This window comes from Saccopteryx bilineata, chromosome 5 (genome assembly GCF_036850765.1).
Source record: "Saccopteryx bilineata isolate mSacBil1 chromosome 5, mSacBil1_pri_phased_curated, whole genome shotgun sequence".
NCBI classification, from domain to species: Eukaryota; Metazoa; Chordata; class Mammalia; order Chiroptera; family Emballonuridae; genus Saccopteryx; species Saccopteryx bilineata.
Genome location: NC_089494.1, coordinates 34,206,791 through 34,232,152, shown reverse-complemented (window position 1 = coordinate 34,232,152; position 25,362 = coordinate 34,206,791). Strand labels below are relative to the sequence as shown.

Here is a 25,362-nt window from a genome sequence, read left to right as displayed (position 1 = left end):
AACACAAACACTATTTATATAATTATATGTGTGTGCAAGCATACACACACATAAGGCAGCAGATGAACAATGTTGAGGTTTGCAAATGAATAGGAAAAATAATAGATCATCAAAATAGCAATTAATATCTCTTAGGCAAGACAGTTTGACTATTCAAGTACTACAGAACTATAAAATACTGCTGGATTCAGCACTTACTAGAAAAGGAAAATCAAAGATAAAAATCTAAAACACAATCATTTCTTTTATGGATAGCTTGTATTATTCCATTAGTTTGGCTAGTTACACAATTTTCTTCCACAATGCTCATATATGCACCTCTTCTTCCCCAGTATGGTAAAAGGCTTAAAGAAACTTCTTTCCTATTATTAGCACTATATCAGTTTTAAAAAAAAACCCCCAAACCCCCAAAATTAACTTGATCTTATTTTCTATTTTAACACTCATAAAGCATTAAAAATAACATCTTTCTACTTCATTTAAAAATATTAAAATAAATTTAGACATTTAAACCATATTTTAGTGCTATTTTTATAAACTGAAGTTTTACTTTAATTATATAAAGTACTATACTATCATGTGCTAATACAGTCTATAAAAACACTCATAAATTTACTTGAATCTGTGAGTGAACAGGGATTTTGTACTTACCTTCTCTCCTCCATCTATGGCGTCGGATGGAAGCTGTTGTAATTGCAGTCCGAGAAATCCTCGGCACTGTTGGAGTGACTTCCACTTTAAGTACTTTCTGGCCTTCTTGTGAAGAATCGGGAGCATCAAATGGCAATGAGTTTTTCATGGCATTAGCAACCTAAAATAGTAACATAACTCTATACATATTTACACCCAATATACAATTTGTACTTACTCTACACTTCCTTATTTCTCTAATTTTTTTGAATAATCAAAACTTGTACTATAAAATCTGAAAGTACAATGTATCAGAAATATTTGTAGCTCTATTGTTCTGTACTTTCCTAGGCAGGCTTTTAAAATGAGAATTTACTTTTAAAATTGTCAGTCACCCTATCAATTTCTTCAACTTGCTGACTTTCAAAGAGAAAATTCACTCCAAAGAAGAAAAAACTTTAACATTCAAACTCTGACATAAGAAAAATTAGAGTAAGTTTCTGATTCTTCAGATGATGCAAAATTTAATCTTCGATTAAAAAAAATTAGCCTGACCAGGCGGTGGCACAGTGGATAGAGCGTTGGACTGGCATGTGGAAGGACCCAGGTTCAAGACCCCGAGGTTGCCAGCTTGAGCGCAGGCTCATCTGGCTTGAGCAAAAGCTCACCAGCTTGGACCCAGGGTCGCTGGCTCCAGCAAGGGGTTACTCAGTCTACTGAAGCGCGGTCAAGGCACATATGAGAAAGCAATCAATGAACAACTAAGAAGTCGCAAAGCGCAACAAAAAACTAATGATTGATGCTTTTCATCTCTCCATTCCTGTCTGTCTGTCCCTGTCTATCCCTCTCTCTGACTCTCTCTCTGTATCTGTAAAAAAAAAAAAAAAAAAATCTTGTTATCTATTTCTTTTAATGTAACCCTTAGAGTAAACCTAGGGATGATGGCATTAAAAAAATGGAAATTTAAAATATAAAAAAAGATAGGAAGAAAATGGCTTTTAAAAAATTGTACTCTTAAGTGCTGCAAGTAAAACTACATAAATAATATTTCCAAAAGACCATATATAGAATACTATACAAAGTTTAGAACAGAAAAATTGCAAAGAAATAAAAACCATCCACAGTCAAATCACCTAGACAACTACTGGCACTTTGTATGTTTCATCTGTTTCATACAGATAAAAAAAAATAGTTATATACTGCTTTATTACTTAACACAAGCTGGCATCTTTCTTTAATATAAATTTTCAAATACATGATTTCACAAAGCAAATATCACATAACTTAATGATTCTATGCTGTGGAAAATTTAAAACTGTTTTGATTCCTTTGAAATGAAAAATAACACTAATACTGTGCTTACAACACATTTCTTTAAAAATTTAAAGTTTTCTGGGATATGTTGCTAGACATAGGAGAGTGGGTCAAACAAAATGAATACACATTACCAAACTGCTTCTGAAAGGGGTGTTTAGAGTTGTGTTATCCTGCAACTGTAACAAAGATCGCCTTCCTTAGCTCACTATTAGATGTTTACATTTGTTTTTAGATTGATCATTTACCTTTTGGAGATATATGTATTTTGTGGCAGAGTATAAAATCTTTTCAAATAAACAAAATATTGACTTTCTTGTCATGCTTATTGAAAATATCTTTTTCAGTTTGTGCATTGAGTAATTTTGTTTTTAAGACACTAATGGTTTTGAATTTAGATGTTTAGTCAAAAAAAAATCATCAACCTTTTGACTGTTCATATCACTTATGCTTAGAAAGTCCTTCTTCTTCTTCCTGTAAAAATCTGAGTAAATATAACCTTTCCCCTCTTTTCTTCCTTATTTATTTCCCATTTTTTATTTCTCCCCCCTCTTTTCTTAAAGGGTTTCAAAACATTTAATTCTTTAATTTATTTGAATTTTATTTTGCTATATAATAGGAGGAGAGGATCTAAACTAATTTTGTCTTCTATCCAACAGCTAACCAACTATTATTGTAAAATAAACCTTTTTTCTCAATGATTTGGATTGCCTCTATTATTTACCTTTATTATTTTTTTAAACCTACTTGTGCCCTCAACAGGCACAGGTAAATAATAAATGTAATGAAAAGAAAATATTTTCACTTACCAATAGTGGTTGAGAAAAGAGTTCTAGCTGAGCTCTATAAATGATGTCATCAAGGACTTCCTGACCAAGGTCCCACTGACCATTATACCTAAGGAGAAGCAGATCATTTACTGTCTTTTGCAAATATCCCTAATATCAACAACAAATTTTTTATTGTTCAAAATCCTACTATTTTGGTTCTGAAACCAAATAATTTAACCAAATGTGTAACCAATTATTACACATTTCATTTCTAAACTATCATACTTAGTTTACAAGAATAAAATAAAGATTTCAGATACTAACTTTTAACCCTTTGAGTAGTATGAACGTTCACATACATCTCACTCAAAGGGCTAACAAAAAACTCACTGCTCAAGGGGTTAAAAACATTTACAGCCTGGCTGGGTGCAGCTCATTTGGTTAGAGCATCATCTGTATACACCAAGGTTGTGGGCTTGATCCATAGTCAGGACACATACAAGAATCAACCAATGAATGCATAAATAAATAGAACAACAAATCAATGTTTCTCTCTCTCTTTTCCTCTCTCTCTAAAATCAATCAATAAAAAATTTAAAATAGTTTACAGATGTTTGTTCACATATATTGTTTTTTCTCATGTGCTGACATTTAGGGTAATCTATTCAATGCATTCACGAAAACCTGGGTTATAAACTACAGAGAGAGACATAGTTTTCCATAAAGAAAACTCAAGAATTTCTAGACTCCAATTTAATGACTAGTTATGTTATATTTTGGTTATTTTAAAAGTACTAAAATGATTATGAAAAATTATGTCAACTAAACTTATTGTAATCACTTTATAATATATCTAATCTAGGTCTAATCATTATATTGTAGACCTAAAACTAATAAAATTTTATATGTGAATTACATCTTCAACAGTCATTACTTTCAAATTAAAAAATGCACCCTTATTCAAAAAAACTAATAAGAGGAATTCATATCAGAAAAACAAGATAATGGGTTCATCATAGAACAAAAGATTCAGTGTTATACAAGTGATAAGAAAAAAAAGAAAAATACTAAATTTCCAAACATTAGAGGGAATTCACCCAATTTCATAGTCCATTTACTTACATGGCATAATAAACCCCTGTGAGAAGTTGCACCATAAATTCAGGTTCCAATACTATTCGACCACAGAGTTCTTTCCAGTGTTTTTCATGTTGCCGTGGAAACCCACTTACACAAACCCTAGAAAAATAGTATTTAGCATGTGTGATTTCCTGTTTCATTGAATCAAATAGTTTTGCTTTTATAAATTCATTTATTTGATTATTCATTCCTCAAACATTTACTAATACTGTACCTGTCATTGTCCTGGGCCTAGGCATATAATTGTGACTAGGCAAAAAAAACAACAACAATCTGTGCCCTCGTAAAACCTACATTCTAGTGGACTATATCAATAAAAACAACTTTTCTTGCCTGACCAGCGGTGGTGCAGTGGATAGAGCATTGATCTGGAATGCTAGGTTTGAAACCCTGAGGTTGCTGGCTTTAGCTCAGGTTCATAGAGCTGAGTGTGGGCTTGAAAGATTGAGTGCTGCTGGGTAGAAAGGGGTCACTGGCTCGATTTGAGTCTCCTGGTCAAGGCATGTTATGAGAAGCAATCAATGAACAACATGAACAACTAAAGTGAAGCAACTACGAGTTGATGCTTCTCACTCTCTCCTCTCTCTCTCATCCCCCCCTTCATGCCTCTCTCTCAAAATCAATAAAAAAAGAGAAAACCTTATCTCAAATAGCTGGTCTTTCAAATTCATCCTTCTCTCTCCTCACAAAATAAACATATAACTTCCTTGCATCCTAAATTTTATCAGGATGAATTAGTAGGAAATATAAGAAACTCAAAGCAAATAAAGGGACATCTCAAACTACTGAGGTCTGTGAGACCATTTTTAATCCAAGTACCATAAACAATCCTTTACCTTCCATCTTCTTAAAAGATGTTTTTAGAAAATTATGATTATCAAAAATTGTAATATATCTGTATTATTCTAATCAATTAATTTATTAGAATAACAGTAATGGTGAGTCCAGAAGAATATTTTAATTTTTAGTACATCATTGTCTCAGGAATATTTTTCCAATTTCAGTTTACATATACATATTTTCATAACAAAGAGGTATAATTAGGTGATCAATAAAAGAATTATAACATAGCATTATATTAGTATAAAACATACATAAAATATAACAGAAATTCAATTTCAAAAAGAAAAATAAGACCTGGCCAGTTGGATCAGTGCTAGAGCATCAGCTCAGTGTATAGATGTCCCAGGTTCAATTCCTGGTCAGGGCACAAAGGAGAAGCACCATCTGCTTCTCCACCCTGCCCTTTTTCGCTTCTCTCTCTGCCTTCTCTCTTCTCCTCCCCTCCTGCAGCCAAGGCTCTACTGGAGCCAGTTGGCCCAGGCGCTGAGGAGGGCTCCATGGCCTCCACCTCAGGCTCAAAAAAATGACTCCTGTTGCAACAGAGTAAAGGCCTCAGATGGGTGAGCATCGCCCCCTAGTGGGCTTGCCGGGTGGATACCAGTAAGGGTGCATACAGGAGTCTCTCTCTACTTCCACTCCTCTCACTAAAACAGTGGTCGTCAACCTGATCCCTACCGCCCACTAGTGGGCATTCCAGCTTTCATGGAAGGCAGTAGCAGAGCAACCAAAGTATAAATAAAAAGATTTAACTATAGTAAGTTGTTTTATAAAGATTCTGCAAAACAGTGAAAATCCCACATAAAGTACTTGGTAAGTAATTATTATTATATGCTTTAACTTGCTGTAACTCTGTTTTATAAATTTTATTAAGTAAAGTTACTTCTCTACTTTATAAATCACCATTACTGTGGAACCAGTGGGTGGTTAGAAAATTTTACTACTAACAGAGATACAAAAGTGGGTGGTAGGTATAAAAAGGTTGACTACCCCTGCACTAAAATAAAAATTTTTTTAAAAAAATAAATAATACAAGGTGGGCAAAAGTAGGTTTACAGTTATTCATATGGAAAATAATATAATAAAAATAATACAAGAATTGTTTTGCATACTCAAACTGTAAACCTAATTTTGCCCCACCTTATATGATGTAAGACTATTAAAGAAAAGCTTATTTAGCCCGAGCAGGCAGTGGCTCAGTAGATAGTGTATCAGCCTGGGATGCTGAGGACCCGTGTTCGAAATCCAAGGTCTCTGGCTTGAGCATGGGCTCACCAGCTAGAGAGCAGTGTCGCCGGCTTGAGCCCAAGGTCACTGGCTTGAGCACAAGATCTCTGGTTTGATCAAGGGGTCACTGACTTGGCTGAAGCCCCCCATGAAGGCACATATGATAAAGCAATCAGTGAACAACTAAGGTGTTGCAACAAAGAATTGATGCTTCTCATCTCTCTCCTTTCCTGTCTGTTCCTCTCACTAAAAAAAAAAATTAAGAAAAAAAAAGCTTATTTATTTCTCAAAAAGATGACACCAGTGGGTATCAGATCACTAGTGTTTACACTATATACACTAAAAATATTGACCCAACCACCATTTGTCTTATGTCAATATTTACACACTGGAAATAATACTTTCTATGATTTAACATAGGATAAAAAATTTTAATTGTTAACTTAAAAATGTGCAAGGGTACATAGTTTTTCAAAATTATTTACGAGTATGTGAACAAAAGCTTGAGAACCATTATTTTTATTTTTATTTTTTTTAATTTTTTTATTTTTATTTTTTATTTTTCTGAAGCTGGAAACGGGGAGAGACAGTCAGACAGACTCCCGCTGTGCCCTACTGGGATCCACCCGGCACGCCCACCAGGGGGCGACGCTCTGCCCACCAGGGGGCGATGCTCTGCCCCTCCGGGGCATCGCTCTGTTGCTACCAGAGCCACTCCAGCGCCTGGGGCAGAGGCCAAGGAGCCATCCCCAGCGCCCGGGCCATCTTTGCTCCAATGGAGCCTCGGCTGCCAGAGGGGAAGAGAGAGACAGAGAGGAAGGAGAGGGGGAGGGGTAGAGAAGCAGATGGGCGCTTCTCCTGTGAGCCCTGGCCAGGAATCGAACCCGGGACTTCTGCACGCCAGGCCGACGCTCTACCACTGAGCCAACTGGCCAGGGCCATTTGAGAACCATTAAATGCTGTCAACACTTCTGTTAAGAAACTTTCTTAAAAGCCACAGAAATGTTTCCAGTTAAAGATTCAGTAGGTTTGTTTTAATGAACCAAAGAGAGTTACTTAAATTTATCAATAAACAACACAATTAACAATACCAATGCTATAGAGACATTCACCTAAAATCTATGTACTCTTATTGATCAATGTCATGCCATTAAATTTAATTTCTAAATTAAAATAAAAAGAACTAGAGAAGTAGTAAGTACTTAAACAGTGTAATCTCTTTTTTTTAGTGAGGAGAGAGAAAGAGACTGAAACAAGGGAGAGAAACAACTATCAACTCATAGTTGTGTCACTCTGGCTATTCATTGATTACTTCTCATATATGCCTTGACTGAGGGGTTCCAGCCAACCCAGTGAGCCCTCACTCAAGCCAGTGATCTTGGTTTCAAGTCAGCGACCTTGGGCTTCAAGCCAGCGACCATGAGATCATGTCAATGATCCCACATTCAAGCCAGTGACCCTGCACTCAAGCTGGTGAGCCTGTGCTCAAGTCAGTGACCTCGGGGTTTCGAACCTCAGCATCCCAGGTCAACACTCTATCCACTGTGCCACCACTGTTTAGACTAAACAGTGCATTCTCTTGATAACAGTATCTAAGTTAGAAACAAGAACTTTGTTAGTCATTAATCATGTTATTATACAGGCAAAAAAATAATATATTATAATATAAAGTCAAACTTACAGCTAATTTGGATTGGTCTTCCTCTAATTAGGAAAATTTAGTTTTGTTATAAACAGGACCACATTCTTTTCCCAGCAGCACAATAGCATGACCTTGAGCAAAGAATTTGTGATGAACAGACACTTGGAGGCCCTGACCTCTATGATCCTGCCTTCCTGGTATTCACACTCTGTGTCATTTCCTCTTCTTGAGGGACTTGTGATTTGCTTCTAATCAACAGAACATGCAAAGGTGATGGGATTTCCATGATTATGTGTACCTGATTATGGTATTTAAGAATGCAGTTAGGGTCTCTCTTTCACTCTTCTACTTTGAAGCTGCCATGTTATACAGGCAGCCTATACTGAGAGGCCTACATGACAAAGAACTAAATTGGTCTTTAGCAGACAGCCAACAAGTAATTGAAGGCCTTTAGCAGACAGCGAACAAGTAATTGAAGGCCTCAATCACACAAGTACAGGAAATGAATTTTGCCAATAATAGTATGTAACTCCTCAGTCGAGCCTCAGCTAAGACTGCAAATCCAGCCAACATCTTAACTGCAGCTTTGTAAGACTCTACACAGAGGACCCAGCTAAGTCATGCCCAGACTCCTGACACACTGAAATTATAAAATAACAAATGTGCGCTGTTTCGAGGTGCAGAGATTGTGGTTGTTATGAGGCAGCAGAAAACTAATATACCATTTAACTCTTTTGGGGAGCTCAGTTCCTCAAGAAAAAATCAGTTGAACAGGATGAACTCAGGGTTCCTTTAATAACTAAAATTCTGTGACTCTAAATGTCCTCCATCTCCAAACTGATTTATATTACTTAAATTTTCTTACTATACTGGATATTTAAATTTCAGCCTAGGTCTGTCCAAATTATTAGAAATTCTCATTTAGTAAAGATTAGAAAATACAAGCAGGACATATAATTGGTACTGTTACTAATTTTCTTACACAAAGCAGAGGTAGTTATTTTTGAAATAAAGAAAGAAAAATGTTCAATTACTTAAGACTTCCTTTACACACAGTTCTATTTATTCAAAGTGCTCAAAATGATTTATAAAAATTGGCATCCAGGCTGTGATTAAGTATATCAGTAAACCACCCTAAACTTAAGACATCTTGGCTTAACTTGATGTTCAGATAGAAAATATTTTTTTAAAGCTGAAATAGTTTCAAGAAGGCATGATGCATGAGATAATATGAAATATAAGCTTCATGAGTTTTATTTACTGCTATATTATCAGAAGTTAGAATACTGCCTACCATAGAGAATATGCTCAGTAAATATCTGTCAAATAAATACATATGAAGATTAATGATAATTTTATTCTTACCTGGAGCCCATCTGACAAAGCGATTGGTAAGATGAAGCAGGCATATACACAATAGCAGAATTGTAACACAACATGAGAAAACTCAGGACTTCAAACCTAGAAAAACCAAAAACAAAGGAAAAGGATCATAAACAATCATTTCTACTAGAGACTATGGTAAATTATTTCTTCACTGGATGGTTATAACAACAATACCTTAATATTAACTTTCATGATTTTTCAATCAGATTACTATGCCCTCTTCCTCAATGCTTCCCATTTCCATTTTCCCTTTTAAAGGTCATATTCCTAGCTGCCATCTATATTTATTTCCTCAAAACTTAAATGATCATGCTTGAACAGATACCTCCCCTATCTACCTTAGCCTACTGTTCCTACTGACTGCATGATAAAATACAAACTCATCTGGCACACAAGATTTTTTTTTTTTTTAGTGAGAGAGATAGGGACAGACAGACAGGGAGAGATGAGAAGCATCAATTCTTCACTGTAGCACCTTAGTTGTTCATTGATTGCTTTCTCATATGTGCCTTGACCAGGGAGTTACAGCAGATTGAGTGACCCCTTGTTCAAGTCATAGACCTTGGGCTTCAAGCCAGCAACTTTGGGCTCAAGCCAGCAACCATGGAGTCATGTCTATGATCCCACACTCAAGCCAGCAACCCCACAGTCAAGCCAGCTGAACCTGCGCTCAAGCCAGCGACCTCAGGGTTTCAAACCTGGGTCCTCTGTTTTCCAGGCTGATCCTCTATCCTCTGCACCACTGCCTGGTAAGGCAGTCTTTTAAAACCCACCCTCAACATACTTGTCTAACCTTAGCCTCCCTACACTGCCTACCACATACACCACACTACATCAATGGTACCACTCAATGAATATGCCTTTAATAACTTGCTTTTATTCAAGCTACTCTTTCATACTAGACCTTACTTAGTAAACTCCTGGTAAAGTTTCAAGTCCTAGATCAAATTTTTACCTCCGACATAAAGCTGTTCTTAATTCTCCCAGCTGAAGGAAACTATTATGCTTATCTGTGTAGCTCTAATTCAGCATTTATTCCACTGAATCATAACTCTGTCTCTGTCTCTGTTCTACCCATTTAGTAATACATAACTTTAGGGCAGAGCCTGATTTACTCATCTGTATCTCGTGTGTCCAACACAGTGTCAAATACATTATAGTATTACAAAAAATATTTATTGAATATTTATAAATATTTACTAAATCATTTATTATGAATGCTTTCCTAATCTTTACAATGTCTAAGAAAGTGGCTCCTAAATCTGGTAGTACATTACAGTTATTTGAGGACCTTTTGGAAAATTATATTCCTGTGTCTCAACCCAGATTGACCTATTAGAATCTCCAGGGGCAGGACCACAGGGAATTCGTACTTCTAAAAAAGCTTCCAATACTTCCAGTCAAGATGGCAGCGTAGGTACACACAGTACTTGAATTCTCCCACAACCTCATCAAAATCACAACTAAACTACAGAAAAACCATCATTCAAAACTGCCTAAAATCTAGCTAATGAAAATCCTACAGCTGGGGATTTAAACAAAAGCCACAACAAAATGTGTAGGAGGGGTAGAGATGAGAAAAAGGCTAGTTCCAGAGCCAAGTGTGGCTGTTTAAAACTGGGAGGAATATCTCAGCTGTGGAGGTTCCCCCTAAGGAGTGAGGGGGAAGAGGGGAAGAAGCAGATGGGCGCTTCTCCTGTGTGCCGTGACATCCACACACCGGGCTGATGCTCTACCACTGAGAAAACCTGCCAGGGCCAAAAGCAAGATTTTTTTTTTTTTTTTTACAGGGACAGAGAGAGAATCAGAGAGAGGAATAGATAGGGACAGATAGACAGGAACAAAGAGAGATGAGAAGCATCAATCATCAGTTTTTCGTTGCGACACCTTAGTTGTTCATTGATTGCTTTCTCATATGTGCTTTGACCGTGGGACTTCAGCAGATGGAGTTACCCCTTGCTCGAGCCAGCGACCTTGGGTCCAAGCTGGTGAGCTTTGCTTAAACCAGATGAGCCCATACTCAAGCTGGTGACCTCGGGGTCTCGAAACTGGGTCCTTCCACATCCCAGTCTGATGTTCTATCCACTGCACCACCACCTGGTCAGGTCCAAAAGCAAGATTTTTTAACCTCAGTACTACTGGCATTTTGGGATAGATAAGTGTTTGTTGTGGGGAGTTTGCCAAGGCACTGTATAATGTTGAGCAGCATCCCTGACCTCTACACATACCTGTGTAGCCCTCCCTCCAACAAGTCTAACAAGTATCCAGACATTGCCAAATGTTCTGGAGGGTTGGGGTAGGGTAGGGAGGGCAGAGAATGCCCTACTTGAGAGTCATTACTTCCAGGAAAGGAGAAATCAGAGAGAGTTGGAGAATGTAGTTTTTCTTAATAAACTGTATAGAACTTGTGCATATTTAACTTTGAAAAATATATATGTATGTGTATTTTTGATATAGTTGACTATACAAAAAAACTAAAACATACACACAAAAGAAAACTAAGTAGCACAATGAGTTATCACTCTTCACTCCCACTAAGTTAGTTATAATAAAATAATAAAATATAAGTGTTGGTGAAAACATGGCTGACTCCAATCTGTATTTTTTCCTTGTAATAAATCATAATTTAAAATAACAGCTTCCATTCACTGCATTTTGTGAGTTCTCATGAGTTATCCAACCTAAGAGTGATGCAGGCACTCTTATTAAGCCATTCTACAATGAAGATAGCCAGGGAACAGATAAGATTGCCTGAGAGGGCAAGCTTGTAAGTTTGGGCGACTTCATGAATAAACTTTTAGGTTTTACATTGCTTTATATAAGATGACCATAACATAGTACCAAGCATTAAATGGATGGGTATTTTATTGCTATGATGTACTTCACTAATATCATATAGTTAACTTTTTGCCTCTTCTCACACCAAACTTGAACCAAAGTTAGTAAACTATTAAACATAAATAACAATTATTACTGCCTAAAGTTTTGACCATTACCGGTTTTGTGCAGTGAATGTTTCCCTCTGAGGATGAAGATCACTGTAAACAACCCTGATGAGATCATGCTGACACAATGCCCCTTCTGTCAAAGCCATGGATCCAATTGTTGAGGGCTATAAAAATAAGATAAAGTATGAGAGTATGTCTCTAAAATGAAGTAAAAATATGTATCACATAACTATTTAATTTGGTTTCAACAAAGACAGTTTTGGACCACTTCTTCTCTTTCAAAACTTTTTTTAAAACTAAAAATATATTGAGTTAATTTTTGAAAGATTATAAAATGAATCATATTTAGGGCACAGATAAGAAAAGTTGCTGAAAAGACTAAAGGTTACAAATACATCAATTTTAATTTGTTTGTACTCTAGAACATGAGCAGTCTTGGGGACTGTGCGTTCTAACTGTGAAGTTTATCTAACTTCGGGCAAATACTTTCATTAATCCCATTCTGCAAACAAGACAGAAAGGTGTAGACAGTTGTAACTATAAAACACAAACAATACTGAAGGCTATGATCAAATGTTTCTTTAATGGTGACATAATGGATTTCTTGTTTCTACAATTAGAAGAACCATCCAACCATTCAGAAATATTTCACTATCCTCCATTTTATTTCACAACATGATATACAGAACTTAATTAAAATTAAGTTACTTAAAAATGTTCTATGCTAAAAATGAGTCCTGGCTATATAGAAAACATTCTATTTCCAACAAAAAACTAAATCCCTGAGGACTTCATTAAGACAAAAAAAGAGCTGCATAGAGCTATGAGAAAACAGAATACTGTTAAGAAAATGGAATATAATTTTTAGACTAGTAAAGTTTCTTTAAATGCTTTTTTCACGACTTTATGCACTAAAAGCCACTAGAGATCAGAAGTTTGATTCATAAGATATATCCTTAAGGAGGCAGAAGGTCAGTTCAATAGGAGTCATCTACCTATATGATAATCAGTGTTCTCACACTGTTCAACCACATAAATATAAGGAAAAATAAGAAGTATAATATTAGTGAACAGCTGGAACATACCAGTTAGACTCCTTTAAGTGGAGATAAAATAATTACAGTGGAATTATTCTTCAAAGTAGCCAATTAAAAAAATCAATTTAACATAGATAATTTCTAATTAATATGGAAAAACTTTAAAAAATTAAATATTTTTGAAAATTCATAAAAGACTAATTTTAAAAAAGACTGAAAATGATACTGGTGAAGAATACAAAAGAAATAAACAAGAACTAGAGGAAAATTTTCCATTAATTACTTTCTGTCTCTTGACAATAGCTCAATTTTATACCACTAATAATAAACACCTACTTTTAAGAAGTAAATCAGTAAAGACGTGTTAGGAATATTTGTATCTGATAAGATGACTTTTAGGTTTATTTAGTATAATTTTAAGTAATTCTACCTTTCCCATCTTACTTACCTCATGGTATATTGAAGGCTTAGATAAGGAAGGGATAGTAAACGATAGAACTTTATTGTTTCCATCTTTATCAGCAATTTCCTATAGTAAAAGCAATATACAGAGATAGTGAAATAACCACAGGACTATAAGAATAGTTACTTTAAGTTACCAAGAATATCACTGGTAACTGACAGAGACTTTTAGAAATAGTAATATATAAAAAAATATTACTGCCCTAGAGTACCTTTGCTCACCTATTAACAAATTTGTACACTTTGGTAGTGAATTGTCCTTTGAGAGATTTGAGTGCAATACTAAAGTAAATCAAATACAATAATGACAGCAAAGACATGAAGCAGGCGCACAAATAAATTTTCATATTACATTTATAAAGAGGACAGGGAGATTACAAGTGATTAGATTTTTAAGTAGAAACATGGCTGTATTAAACATATTAAAATTAAAAGCCTGGCCTGCCTGACCAGGCAGTGGCGCAGTGGATCGAGTGTCAGACTAGGACGCAGAGGACCCATGTTCAAAACCCTGAGGTGGCCAGCTTGAGTGTGGCCTCATTAGGCTTGAGCGTGGGCTCCCAATGAGCATGGGATCATAGACATGACCCCATGGTTGCTGGTTTGAGCCCGCGCTCAAGCCAGCAACCTTGGAGTTTTGAACCTGGGTCCTCCAAATAGCAGTCCAAAACTCTATCCACTGTGCCACTGCCTGGTCAGGCTATTTTTTCTTTTAATTTTTTTTTTTTTTCCCCTGAAGCTGGAAACAGGGAGAGACAGTCAGACAGACTCCCGCATGCGCCTGACCGGGATCCACCCTGCACGCCCACCAGGGGGCAACGCTCTGCCCCTCCGGGGCGTTGCTCTGTTGCAACCAGAGCCACTCTAGCGCCTGGGGCAGAGGCCAAGGAGCCATCCCCCGCGCCCGGGCCATCTTAGCTCCAATGGAGCCTCGGCTGCGGGAGGGGAAGAGAGAGACAGAGAGGAAGGAGAGGGGGAGGGGTGGAGAAGCAAATGGGCGCTTCTCCTGTGTGCCCTGGCCGGGAATCGAACCTGGGACTTCTGCATGCCAGGCTGACGCTCTACCATTGAGCCAACCAGCCAAGGCCACCTCTTTTAATATTTTTTATTTATTGATTTTACTGAAAGAGGAGGATGGAGGAGTGAGAAGTATTAAGTCATAATTGCTTCGCTTTAGTTGTTCATTGGTTGCTTGTCATATGTGCCTTGACTGGGCAAGCCCAGCGTTTCAAACGGTGACCTCAGCATTCCAGGTCAACGCTTTATCCATTGTGCCACCATAAGCCAGGCAAATTCTTGTGAATTTTAAAAGCACTTTATCTTTCATTGAAAAGGACAATGAATGGTGTCCTTCATCTCTATAGTCTCTAGCACCTCCAATCTTCTATAAGCATCAACAAAAAGCTGCCTATAGACATCAGCAATTAGAGGAGTGAAACGATCCTCCTGCATCACTCCCTTTCTCTACTGCCTCATTGTAGTCTTCGTTTCTTTTACAACTCATATTAGTATACATAACAGGCATTAAACTCATAGAAGACTGCCCTTACTAGACCTTTCAGGAAGGTGGTCAGATAGAGACTTAAGTAGTTAAAATAGAAGGAAGAAACATCAATAAAAACTATTATCATCACCAAAACACAAACCCAGAAGAACATCCCTACAGTGCTCATTTCTGAGTTTTATATGTCATAGGAGAGTACCGATTATGTCAACAATGGTCCTACCTCTATTTTTAGCAGGAGAATGGGTTTAAAAATTTCTTAGAGAGCCTGACCTGTGGTGGCGCAGTGGATAAAGCGTCGACCTGGAAATGCTGGGGTCGCCGGTTCGAAACCCTGGGCTTGCCTGGTCAAGGCACATATGGCTGTTAATGCTTCCAGCTCCTCCCCCCTTCTCTTTCTCTCTCTCCTCTCTCTTCTCCCCCTCACTTTTTCTGTTTCTCCTCTCTAAAAATGAATAAATTAAAAAAAAATTTCTTAGAGAGATTATTTAACTACTTTGTAGTCAAACTAGTTAACACATCTGGGCCATTGTGCCTCAGAGGAAATCTGTGCTAGCTAAGATGAATGGACCTATTTAAGTGATGCAGTAAACTTTTAATTTTTATTCCTAAATTAAGCCAAATACTTTTGATCTACTTTGTGAGTATTTGGGGACAAGGGTGCCCTGAAATTTGTTTAAGCTGAGGGCAATACAAAACTCTCCTTGAGGCTATCTGAAACAAGAAAGAAATGCTAGGGAAGGAAAGAAAAAAAAAAAGAAAAATGAATTCATAAAAGAAAACCGGTGTGGTAAGAAAAATTGAGAACCTCCGAGAAAAGAGAACACAGATATCAAGGGGATTAAAAGAAGGCAGAAGCCTGAGGTTACGTTTCTGACAAGTAATTGAGTAATGTTTTATAGTACACTATTTTTGAGATGTCAAAACATAATTTAATCTCAGCACCAGTACTGTCAAGAACTTGTCAAGCAATCTGCTATACAAAATATTTTTGCTTCAATAAAATTCAGTCCCACTACTGAATTTTCTAACACTAATCAAATTAATAAAAATGATAGCATAGTGTTAAACATAATCTAAAGCACTAAGTTCAATTATTAAATCAATAAACGTTTATTAAGTACCTGTGCTAAGCACTAGAGGAGAAGAGGAGACACAGTGGTATGTGAAACAAATTTCCTGCCTTAAAAGAAAAAACAGCTTGACCAGGCAGTGGGGCACTAGATAGAGTGACAGTCTAGGATGCTGAGGACCCAGGTTAAAAAGCCTGAGGTCGCAAGCATGAGCACGGGGTTGGTGGCTTGAGCATGAGATCACAGACATGACTCCGTGGTCACTGGCTTGAGCCCAAGGTCACTGGCTTGATCAAGGGGTCACTGGCTCAGCTGGATCCTATTCCCTAGCCCCGTCAAGGCACATATAAGAAAGCAATCAATGAACACGTAAGGTGCCTACAACTATGAGCTGGTGCTTCTCATCTCTCTCTCTTCCTGTCTGTCTACATCCCACCCCTCTTGCTAAAAAGAAAAAAAAATATTCCTCAGAAATAAAGTTTCATAAACAATATAATATCAGATATATATTATTAAATAATTATGGAAAATAAATTTAAATTTTTAAATGCACAGCACTTAAAAATGTTGGTCAAATAAATTAATTTGAAGAAGTAAATCAGAAAATATTAACAATGCTGTCAATTGTAAGTTTCACTTACTTTATAAAATGCATTAGCATTAACGTTTAAAGCACTTGTGTACTCAATTTAATTAACTCAAATAAATTATTCAGTAAACATTTCAATATTTTTCTCTAAATATTCCTTAAGTATTGTTTCAGAGAACTTTAAAAAAATACTTAATATTTCCCAAGCTACCATTTTCAACTTACCAAATTATAAATTCCTAACAGAAGTGCTTCAATGCAACCATTACTCTGTCTGTCTCGGCTAACCGTAAGCCGTAAATAAACCCACATCAATTCTGGTAAGAACTGCAGCGTGAACCTCTTCAGTCGAACTTCAGAGCTACGATAGAGCTCAAACAGCTGGTGGCAAACAGGTTCCAGGAGCTAAAAGAAATTAAAGTGCATAATTATTTCCATTTCTTTGGCTCTAACTATATTTTAAAAGGCACATAGACCTCCATAATATTTTCAAATTAAAGTTTCAACATTAATTCTTGCAGATTTTGAATTGATGCATTCAAAACCTTAATCTCCATGTACATAGAATACATATTAAACTGACAAATATACTAACTATAAAAAGTGTTTTGAGCCCATATAACATCAACATAACTTTTAATACACAATATTAAATTTATTAGATTAGTTCTTTAATCAATATACTACACTTATATTTAGGGAGTTTCCTTTACTGTTCTTACCAACCCTTATTATCCTCCATTTAAAAAAGTTCATATTGGAAGAAAATAATTTCAAATGATCCTGTTCAAAACAAACTTTAAATACCAACTTAGGACTATGATTTAAACAAATTATATACCGCTCAACAGAGAAAGGAATTTTGTAATATTATAATATTTGGACATCCAAAATGCTAGCTAATACTTGAAATTAATGTTAATAAGTAGAACAAAACAGATTACTTTTGTTTTGAAACTGACAAATTCTACTTATTTATTTGAAAGATTTTGAAAAGAAGGAAATTATACAGCAATAGGTTTTTTAATGTTTAATTGGATAATTCTTCATACGATATCACACAATATAACTTACAAGGCACTTCATGACCTTTAAAACTGAAAAAGAATGAGCAGTTTAAATAAATCTTCCCCTTTTCCCTAAACACATACTGCCAATTTAGAATGATTTTATTGGAATAACTGAAGCCTAACAAAACTATGATTTTAAAATTCAGATAAAATACTGACAGAAAAGTATAAAATAATGTTTAAAATTTAACACTAGCTTAAAAATGAATTATTCAGTAATTCATATGACTATTTCTATTCTGAATGATTAAAGTAATGCACATACATTTGGAAATCTGCTCAAATATAGTTATATATGTCTGTAATAATCTAATACTATAGAATAAAGTCACTACTTTCATAACTGTAAATTAAAACTCAACAAATCCTATGTTGATTGTACACTTAATATATTTAGACAAGTTAAACTAAGGTGTTAAGGAATTATTCTACAGCTAAAATTTACACACACACATCCTAGTCTATTGACTGCTAAGCCCTTTATGTAACGTCACTACCATTGTATTTTAAATCTTATAAAAATTCCAACTTCCACTTACACTGAAGTCTAGATCAGACAATTTGCCCAAAGTCACACAAGTCAGTGGCAGAGGAACACGCTAGAATTCTGGTCTTTCAACATCAAGGTGATGTTCCCATTAAATAAGGTGACCAATCGTCCTCCTTTAGGGAGGACAGTCCTTCTTTTATAAGTTCCATCCTCCCTTGAAGATTGTCCTCCTACATGTCCTCCTTTTTGATATTGGAAAACTAATCTGTAAATGTCCGTATTCGATCGATGCAGAGTTGATCCATTGCATGTGATGTGATGCATTTGTATTTGACATGACGATTCCTCAAGGATCAGTAGAGTGCGGCCAGATGCGATTATGAGATGCATGCACTCCGCACAGGAGACCTTGAGAGAGCGCGTGATACACCGAGCGAGCGTGCAAATGGCTTTGTGTACTTCTTACTGAAACTCGACACAGCACATACAACATTGCAGACTCATGATTATTTCTTTCTCAGTGAATATTCAATCATGGGTAAGCACAATTCACATTTTATTAATTCATTATCTATTTAATAATTTCCAAATATGTATAATTTTATTTACAAGTATTTTCCTGAGATTCGAGTTTTAAAGTGGAAATCTAACCTCAAACCATATCGATTAATAACGCATTTTGATTAAATAGCTACATAAAACAGATATTTTTTAATTAGAAAATGATAAATATATTCGAGTATCACTCTAAATTAGTGGTTTTGTTTGATATTTAGTTTTGTTAATTTAGCTTCTGGAAAATTGGCCTACCGTGATGTAACATTTTCAGTTCCTAATGTGCTTGCATCGTTTGTGTAGCTCTATATTTTATTTTTAATTTTAAATTTCATTTAAGGGATGGAAAAATCAAAAATAAGAAAATGCCATTTCAATGATAAATTGAAAAAGAAATTTCCATTCCTCATATCAAAGAAAGATACCGTTGTATTCTGAAATATTTGCAGCGGAGAATTTTGTACTGCAGTTGGGGGCTAAGTAGCGGAAACGAAACACTTGGCCACCAACAAACATAAGCAATCATTAGATGCATCAGCTCCCAGTTGTAAAGTAACAGGTGTTTTTAAAACTTCAAATTATTCTGAAGATGAAAAACAGTTGGCTGCAATGGGGGGAACATTTGCATTTGATACCATAATTCACAAAGTTTTCGTAGTATGGATTGTACAACTAAATTACTGAAAAAGTTTCACAATGCAAAATTTTTATGTGCCAGGACAAAATGGAGGCTGTTTTGAAATCAGTATTTGAAAATTACTGTGACAAAATACTAACAGAGGATTTGGAAACTGCAGCATTTGTAACAATTTTATCTGATGCATCAAATCATAATGAAATTAAATTGTATCCAGTAATAGCAAGATATTTTAATGTTACCAAAGGCATTCAAGTAAAAATTTTAAATTGAGAATCCAGTGAAGGTGGAGCTTCAGAAATTTTGTCAAACCATCTATACAGAATAATAAATGAAAAGAATTTGAAATCCAAAGTTTTTGCAATAATGGCTGATAATACAAATACAAATTTAGGTGGGCGAAGACACAAAGGGGTGAATAATGTGTATGTAAAATTACAAGTTACTCCAAAAGAAAATACTAGGAATAGGTTGTAATGCACATATTTTGTCAAATGCAATCAACACAGCTTCATGTGCCATGCCAATTGATGTAGAAGTAATAAAAACTACAATTTATTTGCATGTTAGTCATTTTACCATTCATGTTGCCACTTTAAAACAATTTTGTGAAGAAGTAAATGTTGAATACAAAAACTTTTAGGACATTCAAAAGTTAGATGGCTTGCTCTAACATCAGCTATAGAGCATGTTCTACAATTATTGGAGCCTCTCTGGTCATATTTTTAAAGTTTAGACTAATGTCCTAAAATCCTGGAATTGTTTTTCAATAATAAAATATCGCCTGACCAGGAGGTGGCACAGTGGATAGCAGGGGTCCCCAAACCTTTTACACAGGGGGCCAGTTCACTGTCCCTCAGACCATTGGAGGGCCGGACTATAAAAAAACAACTTATGAACAAATCCCTATGCACACTGCACATATCTTATTTTAAAATAAAAAAACAAAATGAGAATATAATATTTAAAATAAAGAACAAGTAAATTTAAATCAACAAACTGACCAGTATTTCAATGGGAACTATGCTCCTCTCACTGACCACTAATGAAAGAGGTGCCCTTTCGGAAGTGCGGCGGGGGCCAGATAAATGGCCTCAGGGGGCCGCATGTGGCCCGCGGGCCGTAGTTTGGGGACCCCTGGGATAGAGCATCGGACTGGGATGCGGAAGACCCAGATTCAAGACCCCAAGGTCACCAGCTTGAGTGTGGGCTCACCTGGCTTGAGTAAAAAGCTCACCAGCTTGGACCCAAGGGCGCTGGCTCGAGCAAGGGGTCACTTGGTCTGCTGAAGGCCCGCAGTCAAGGCACATATGAGAAAGCAATCAATGAACAACTAAGGTGTCGCAAAGAGAAACTGATGATTGATGCTTCTCATCTCTCTCCATTCCAGTCTGTCCCTATCTATCCCTCTCTCTGACTCTCTCTCTCTCTCTCTGTCCCTGTAAAAATAATAATAATAATAAAATATTTGAGATATTACTGTATTTTGTACATAATCAAGCATCTATTTTTCACAAAACGATTCAAAAGATCGAAGGTGAACACATTTCTGATACGAGTTAGTCTTCTTTTGAATGACTTTATCCTTCAATATAAATCTCATTTTGAAGAAAAATTTCTTCCTTTAATTATAAAAAGAAAATTGTCAGACTTAGAGGAATCAAATCTGGGATAGCATAAAAGTTTATCAAAGAAGTGCAGAATTTTTACCAGACATGTTTTCAATATATCGAAGAATGGTCTGAAACAAACATCATGGGAAATAACAGTTTTCAATGGTGTTTTCTGACTTCAACACAAGTATATTGAACAGATACTGAATTTTGTCTTGAGTTTTTCTCTAAAGAAATGCCAGACATCAAAATAGACAACAATTGTCTATTTGAAGAAGTTAGAAGACTGAATGTATATTTAAATTCTGAAAAATTAATACAATGGGAAAATAAACATGTCAAAATTGATAAAAGATGGGTGGAAATATTCAGCCATTTCAAAAATGAACATATTCCAGCCTGATCAGGTGGTGGCGCAGTGGATAGAGTGTCGAACTGGGATGCAGAGGACCCAGGTTCGAGACCTTGAGGTCGCCAGCTTGAGCGCGGGCTCATCTGGTTTGAGCAAAGCTCACCAACTTGGACCCAAGGTCGCTGTCTTGAGCAAGGGGTTACTCGGTCTGCTGAAGGCCCACGGTCAAGGCACATATGAGAAAGCAATCAATGAACAACTAAGATGTCACAACAAAAAACTGATGATTGATGCTTCTCATCTCTCTCCGTTCCTGTCTGTCCAGATCTATCCCTCTCTCTGACTGTCTCTCTCTGTCTGTGTAAAAAAAAAAAAAAAAAAAAAAAGAACATATTCCATGAGAAAATTTATTTATTCTTATTCAATGTACATTGTGCTGCCCTGGAACTAATGCAGCAGTTGAAAGAGTTTTTTCAATTGCTAATGATTTTTGGACAAGTGAGAAATTGAGATTGAATGTTAATACTCCAACTGCAGCACTTGCTGTAAAATTCAATATAGAGGATATTTCTCGTTCAGATATTTCCAATATATTGTTACAAGATGATACATTGACAAAAAATATTCATTCAATGGAAAAGTACTCATTTAGATATTATCTAATTTTTTCTTACATTGTTAAAAAATTAATAGGCATGTAAGCATAATTACAATATAAAATATTACAAATCTTTTTACTATGCATTTATCATATTATAGTGTATTATTGTTGCAATGAATAAAATGTTTATTTATGATATTGTTTTCTTCAATTTATTTTTGTCCTCTTTTTCAGTGTAAAAAGTTGGTCACCTTACATTATACCCCATTTCTTATAGTAGAACAAACCTAGAATAGGAGGTGAGAGTTAATTACAAATATACTTACAAAAATTAGGATATATTTCAAAAATAAATATGAAGTGATAAAATATCCCCTAATTCTTTTTTTTTAAACATTTTTTTAATCTTTTTTTTTATTTTATTTATTCATTTTTAGAGAGGAGAAAGGGAGAGAGAGAGAGAGAGAGAGGGAGAGAGAGGAGAGACAGAAAGAAGGAGCTGGAAGCATCAACTCCCATATGTGCCTTGACTAGGCAAGCCCAGGGTTTCGAACCGGTGACCTCAGCATTTCCAGGTCGACGCTTTATCCACTGCGCCACCACAGGTCAGGCAAATATCCCCTAATTCTTGTGAGCAGTATAATATATTCCATATAGTGCCAATAATGAAGTGAAAAGTCACTTGCTGGCATCTTTTTCTTCTTCTTGCTGGCATCTTTTTAAAAAAATATATATTGATTGATCTGAGAGAAAGAGAGACAACAAGAGAGAGAAACATCGATTTGCTGTCCCACTTATTAATGCATTCATTTGTTGATTCTTGTATGTGCCCTGACTGGGGATTGAACCCACAACCTTGGCATATCAGGACGACATTCTAACCAACTGAGCTACCTAGTCAGGGTTGCTGGCATCTTTTTAAAGTACTGAAAATAATATTCAGGTCTTTAGAAAATTAAAGACAGTTACTCTCATAAATTTATTTATTAAAAAATATATACAAGTTTCAAATCAACTTTTCTCTTTAGTGAAAGACTCTAAAATCGCCTTCTCTAAACTGTATTGGCCATGGAACAATGATATATATCATAAAGACCTTAATTTCCCTTCCTCAGTAGCAAGAAGTATAGTGGCATGTAGGAAACTATATTTTAATTAAGCATAACAAAAAAAATACAGAGTAAGAAAAATTCTTACTCTGCTTTCTTAAAAAAAAACTGGGAAGAGGAGTGGCTGTCAACTCATTAATTTTTTTTTTTTTTTGGTGTGTGTATTTTTCTGAAGTTGGAAATGGGGAGGCAGTCAGACAGACTCCCGCATGCGCCCAACCAGGATCCACCCAGCATGCCCACCAGGGGGCGATGCTCTGCCCATCTGGGGCGTCGCTCTGTTGCAACCAGAGCCAATCTAGCACCTGAGGCAGAGGCCATGGAGTTATCCTCAGCGCCCGGGCCAACTTTGCTCCAATGGAGCCTTGGCTGCGGGAGGGGAAGAGAGAGACAGAGAGGAAGGAGAGGGGGAGGGGTAGAGAAGCAGATGGGCGCTTCTCCTGTATGCCCTGGCCGGGAATCAAACCTGGGACTCCTGCATGCCAGGCTGACACTCTACTACTGAGCTACTACCGGCCAGGACCAACTCATTAATTTTTATCAGATATGAATGCAAAATAAAACTGTTAAGAACTTGCTAATGCTGTTAAAATCTTTCATTCTAAACATATGTATCAGGCCATCGTGTTCTCAATTTCTCTTATCATAAATGATTTTTTTTTTTTTTTTTTACAGAGAGAGACAGACAGGAATGGAGAGAGATGAGAAGCACCAATCATCAGTTTTTCATTGCGACACCTTAGTTCATTAATTGCTTTCTCATATGTGCCTTGACCGTGGGCCTTCAGCAGACCAAGTGACCCCTTGCTCGAGCCAGCGACCTTGGGTCCAAGCTGGTAAGCTTTGCTCAAACCAGATGAGCCCACACTCAAGCTGGCGACCTCGGGGTCTTGAACCTGGGCTTTCGACATCCCAGTCCGATGCTCTATCCATTGCGCCACCGCCTGGTCAGGCTCATAAATGATTCTGACCTCCCCTAAATGGCACTATCTATCACCCATATCAAAAGGTGTTATAAGTCATTCACTTCTGGTTTTTAAAAAAAGCTTAAGAATAACTGACACCTTCCACAAATTTAGCAAATAGTTTGGTATGATAATTACTAAGACACATACTACCTGATGAACACACTGAGATAGTTTGGGTGGAATAATGGAGACTAAAGACTAATTTGGATTAAAGAGAGAATGTAAGGTGAAGAAAAGGAGTCAAGTAGAAGGAGGTTATAATTAAGCAATATTTTATAAGGTTCATCTGTAAAGAGGGACAGAGAAATGGGGTAGAAAATGAAAAGGTAAGTCACAGAAGGTTTTTTTAAAAAATAGAATATGGTTGCTTACCAATTTTATTCATTAGGAAAGGAAAGTAATCATGGAGAAAAGAGGAGAGATAATCACAGGAGCAATATCTGAGGAGGCTAGAGAAGATGAGCTCCAGGCCTAAGTGAAAGAGATGGCCTCTGATACAACCTGGGATACTTCATCCACTGAATAGCAGAAAAGTCAGGAGAGGATGGTTAGAGAGGATGGTAGAGTGGTATATTTGAATGGGAAATAAGAGAGCTCCCAACTACTTTCTCCTTATTTTTAAATGACACAAAAAGCAAGCTGAAAATGATGAGTAATGAGGGTAAGAGTAGGATAAAAGAGTTGTAAAAGAACAGTGGGATACTGTACTAAAGAAGCAAGAAAGCAGAGATTTTTAGTCTTGCACTTAAGGGGGAGAAAGATGGAGGCATCCTTGATGTGGAGGAACTGCTAGATTAACTATGGTATCTGGAAGGAGGGAAAAGAGAAAAGTAGAGCAATATGTTGGTGTCGAGGTTAAAACTTCAGCTGTAGTACAGGTTGGTCAAGATATGTAATACTAAACTTCTATTTTTTAATATCATGAAACTTTTTTATTGAATTTACTGAGGTGACACTGGTTAACACGTTTCAGGTGCACAATTAATTCTACAATACATCATCCAACTATAGTGTGTGTTCACACTACAAGTCAGGTATCCGTCTATCACCATTTATCCCCCAGTACAGTGGTAGTGAACCTGGTCCCTACCGCCCACTAGTGGGCATTCCAGCTTTCATGGTGGATGGTGGCGGAGCAACTAAACTATAAATAAAAAGATAGATTTAACTATAGTAAGTTGTTTTATAAAGATTTATTCTGCCAAACAGCGAAAATCTGACATAAAGTATTTGGTAAGTATTTCTTATTATATGCTTTAATTTGCTGTAACTCTGCTTTATAAATTTTATAAAGTAAAGTTACTTCCCTACTTTATAAATCACCATTACTGTGGAACCGGTGGGCGGTTAAAAAATTTTACTACTAACAAAGATACAAAAGTGGGCGGTAGGTATAAAAAGGTTG

The 25,362-nt window shown here is 36.3% G+C and overlaps 1 protein-coding gene across 7 annotated transcripts in view; it reads right to left on the bottom strand.

Annotated features, from left to right (window-relative positions):
- Nucleotides 1-25,362, bottom strand: part of HYCC2 (hyccin PI4KA lipid kinase complex subunit 2) — a 68,949-nt gene that overhangs the window by 12,868 nt on the left and 30,719 nt on the right. For all 7 annotated transcript variants that reach the window (XM_066233049.1, XM_066233051.1, XM_066233047.1 and 4 more), the window contains 7 exons: nucleotides 16,788-16,967; nucleotides 13,383-13,463; nucleotides 11,946-12,061; nucleotides 8,929-9,024; nucleotides 3,837-3,953; nucleotides 2,754-2,841; nucleotides 652-811 (listed from right to left, as the gene is read on the bottom strand). In XM_066233049.1, the coding sequence (XP_066089146.1) occupies nucleotides 652-811; nucleotides 2,754-2,841; nucleotides 3,837-3,953; nucleotides 8,929-9,024; nucleotides 11,946-12,061; nucleotides 13,383-13,463; nucleotides 16,788-16,967 (838 nt within the window). The remainder of the gene's footprint in view (nucleotides 1-651; nucleotides 812-2,753; nucleotides 2,842-3,836; nucleotides 3,954-8,928; nucleotides 9,025-11,945; nucleotides 12,062-13,382; nucleotides 13,464-16,787; nucleotides 16,968-25,362) is intronic.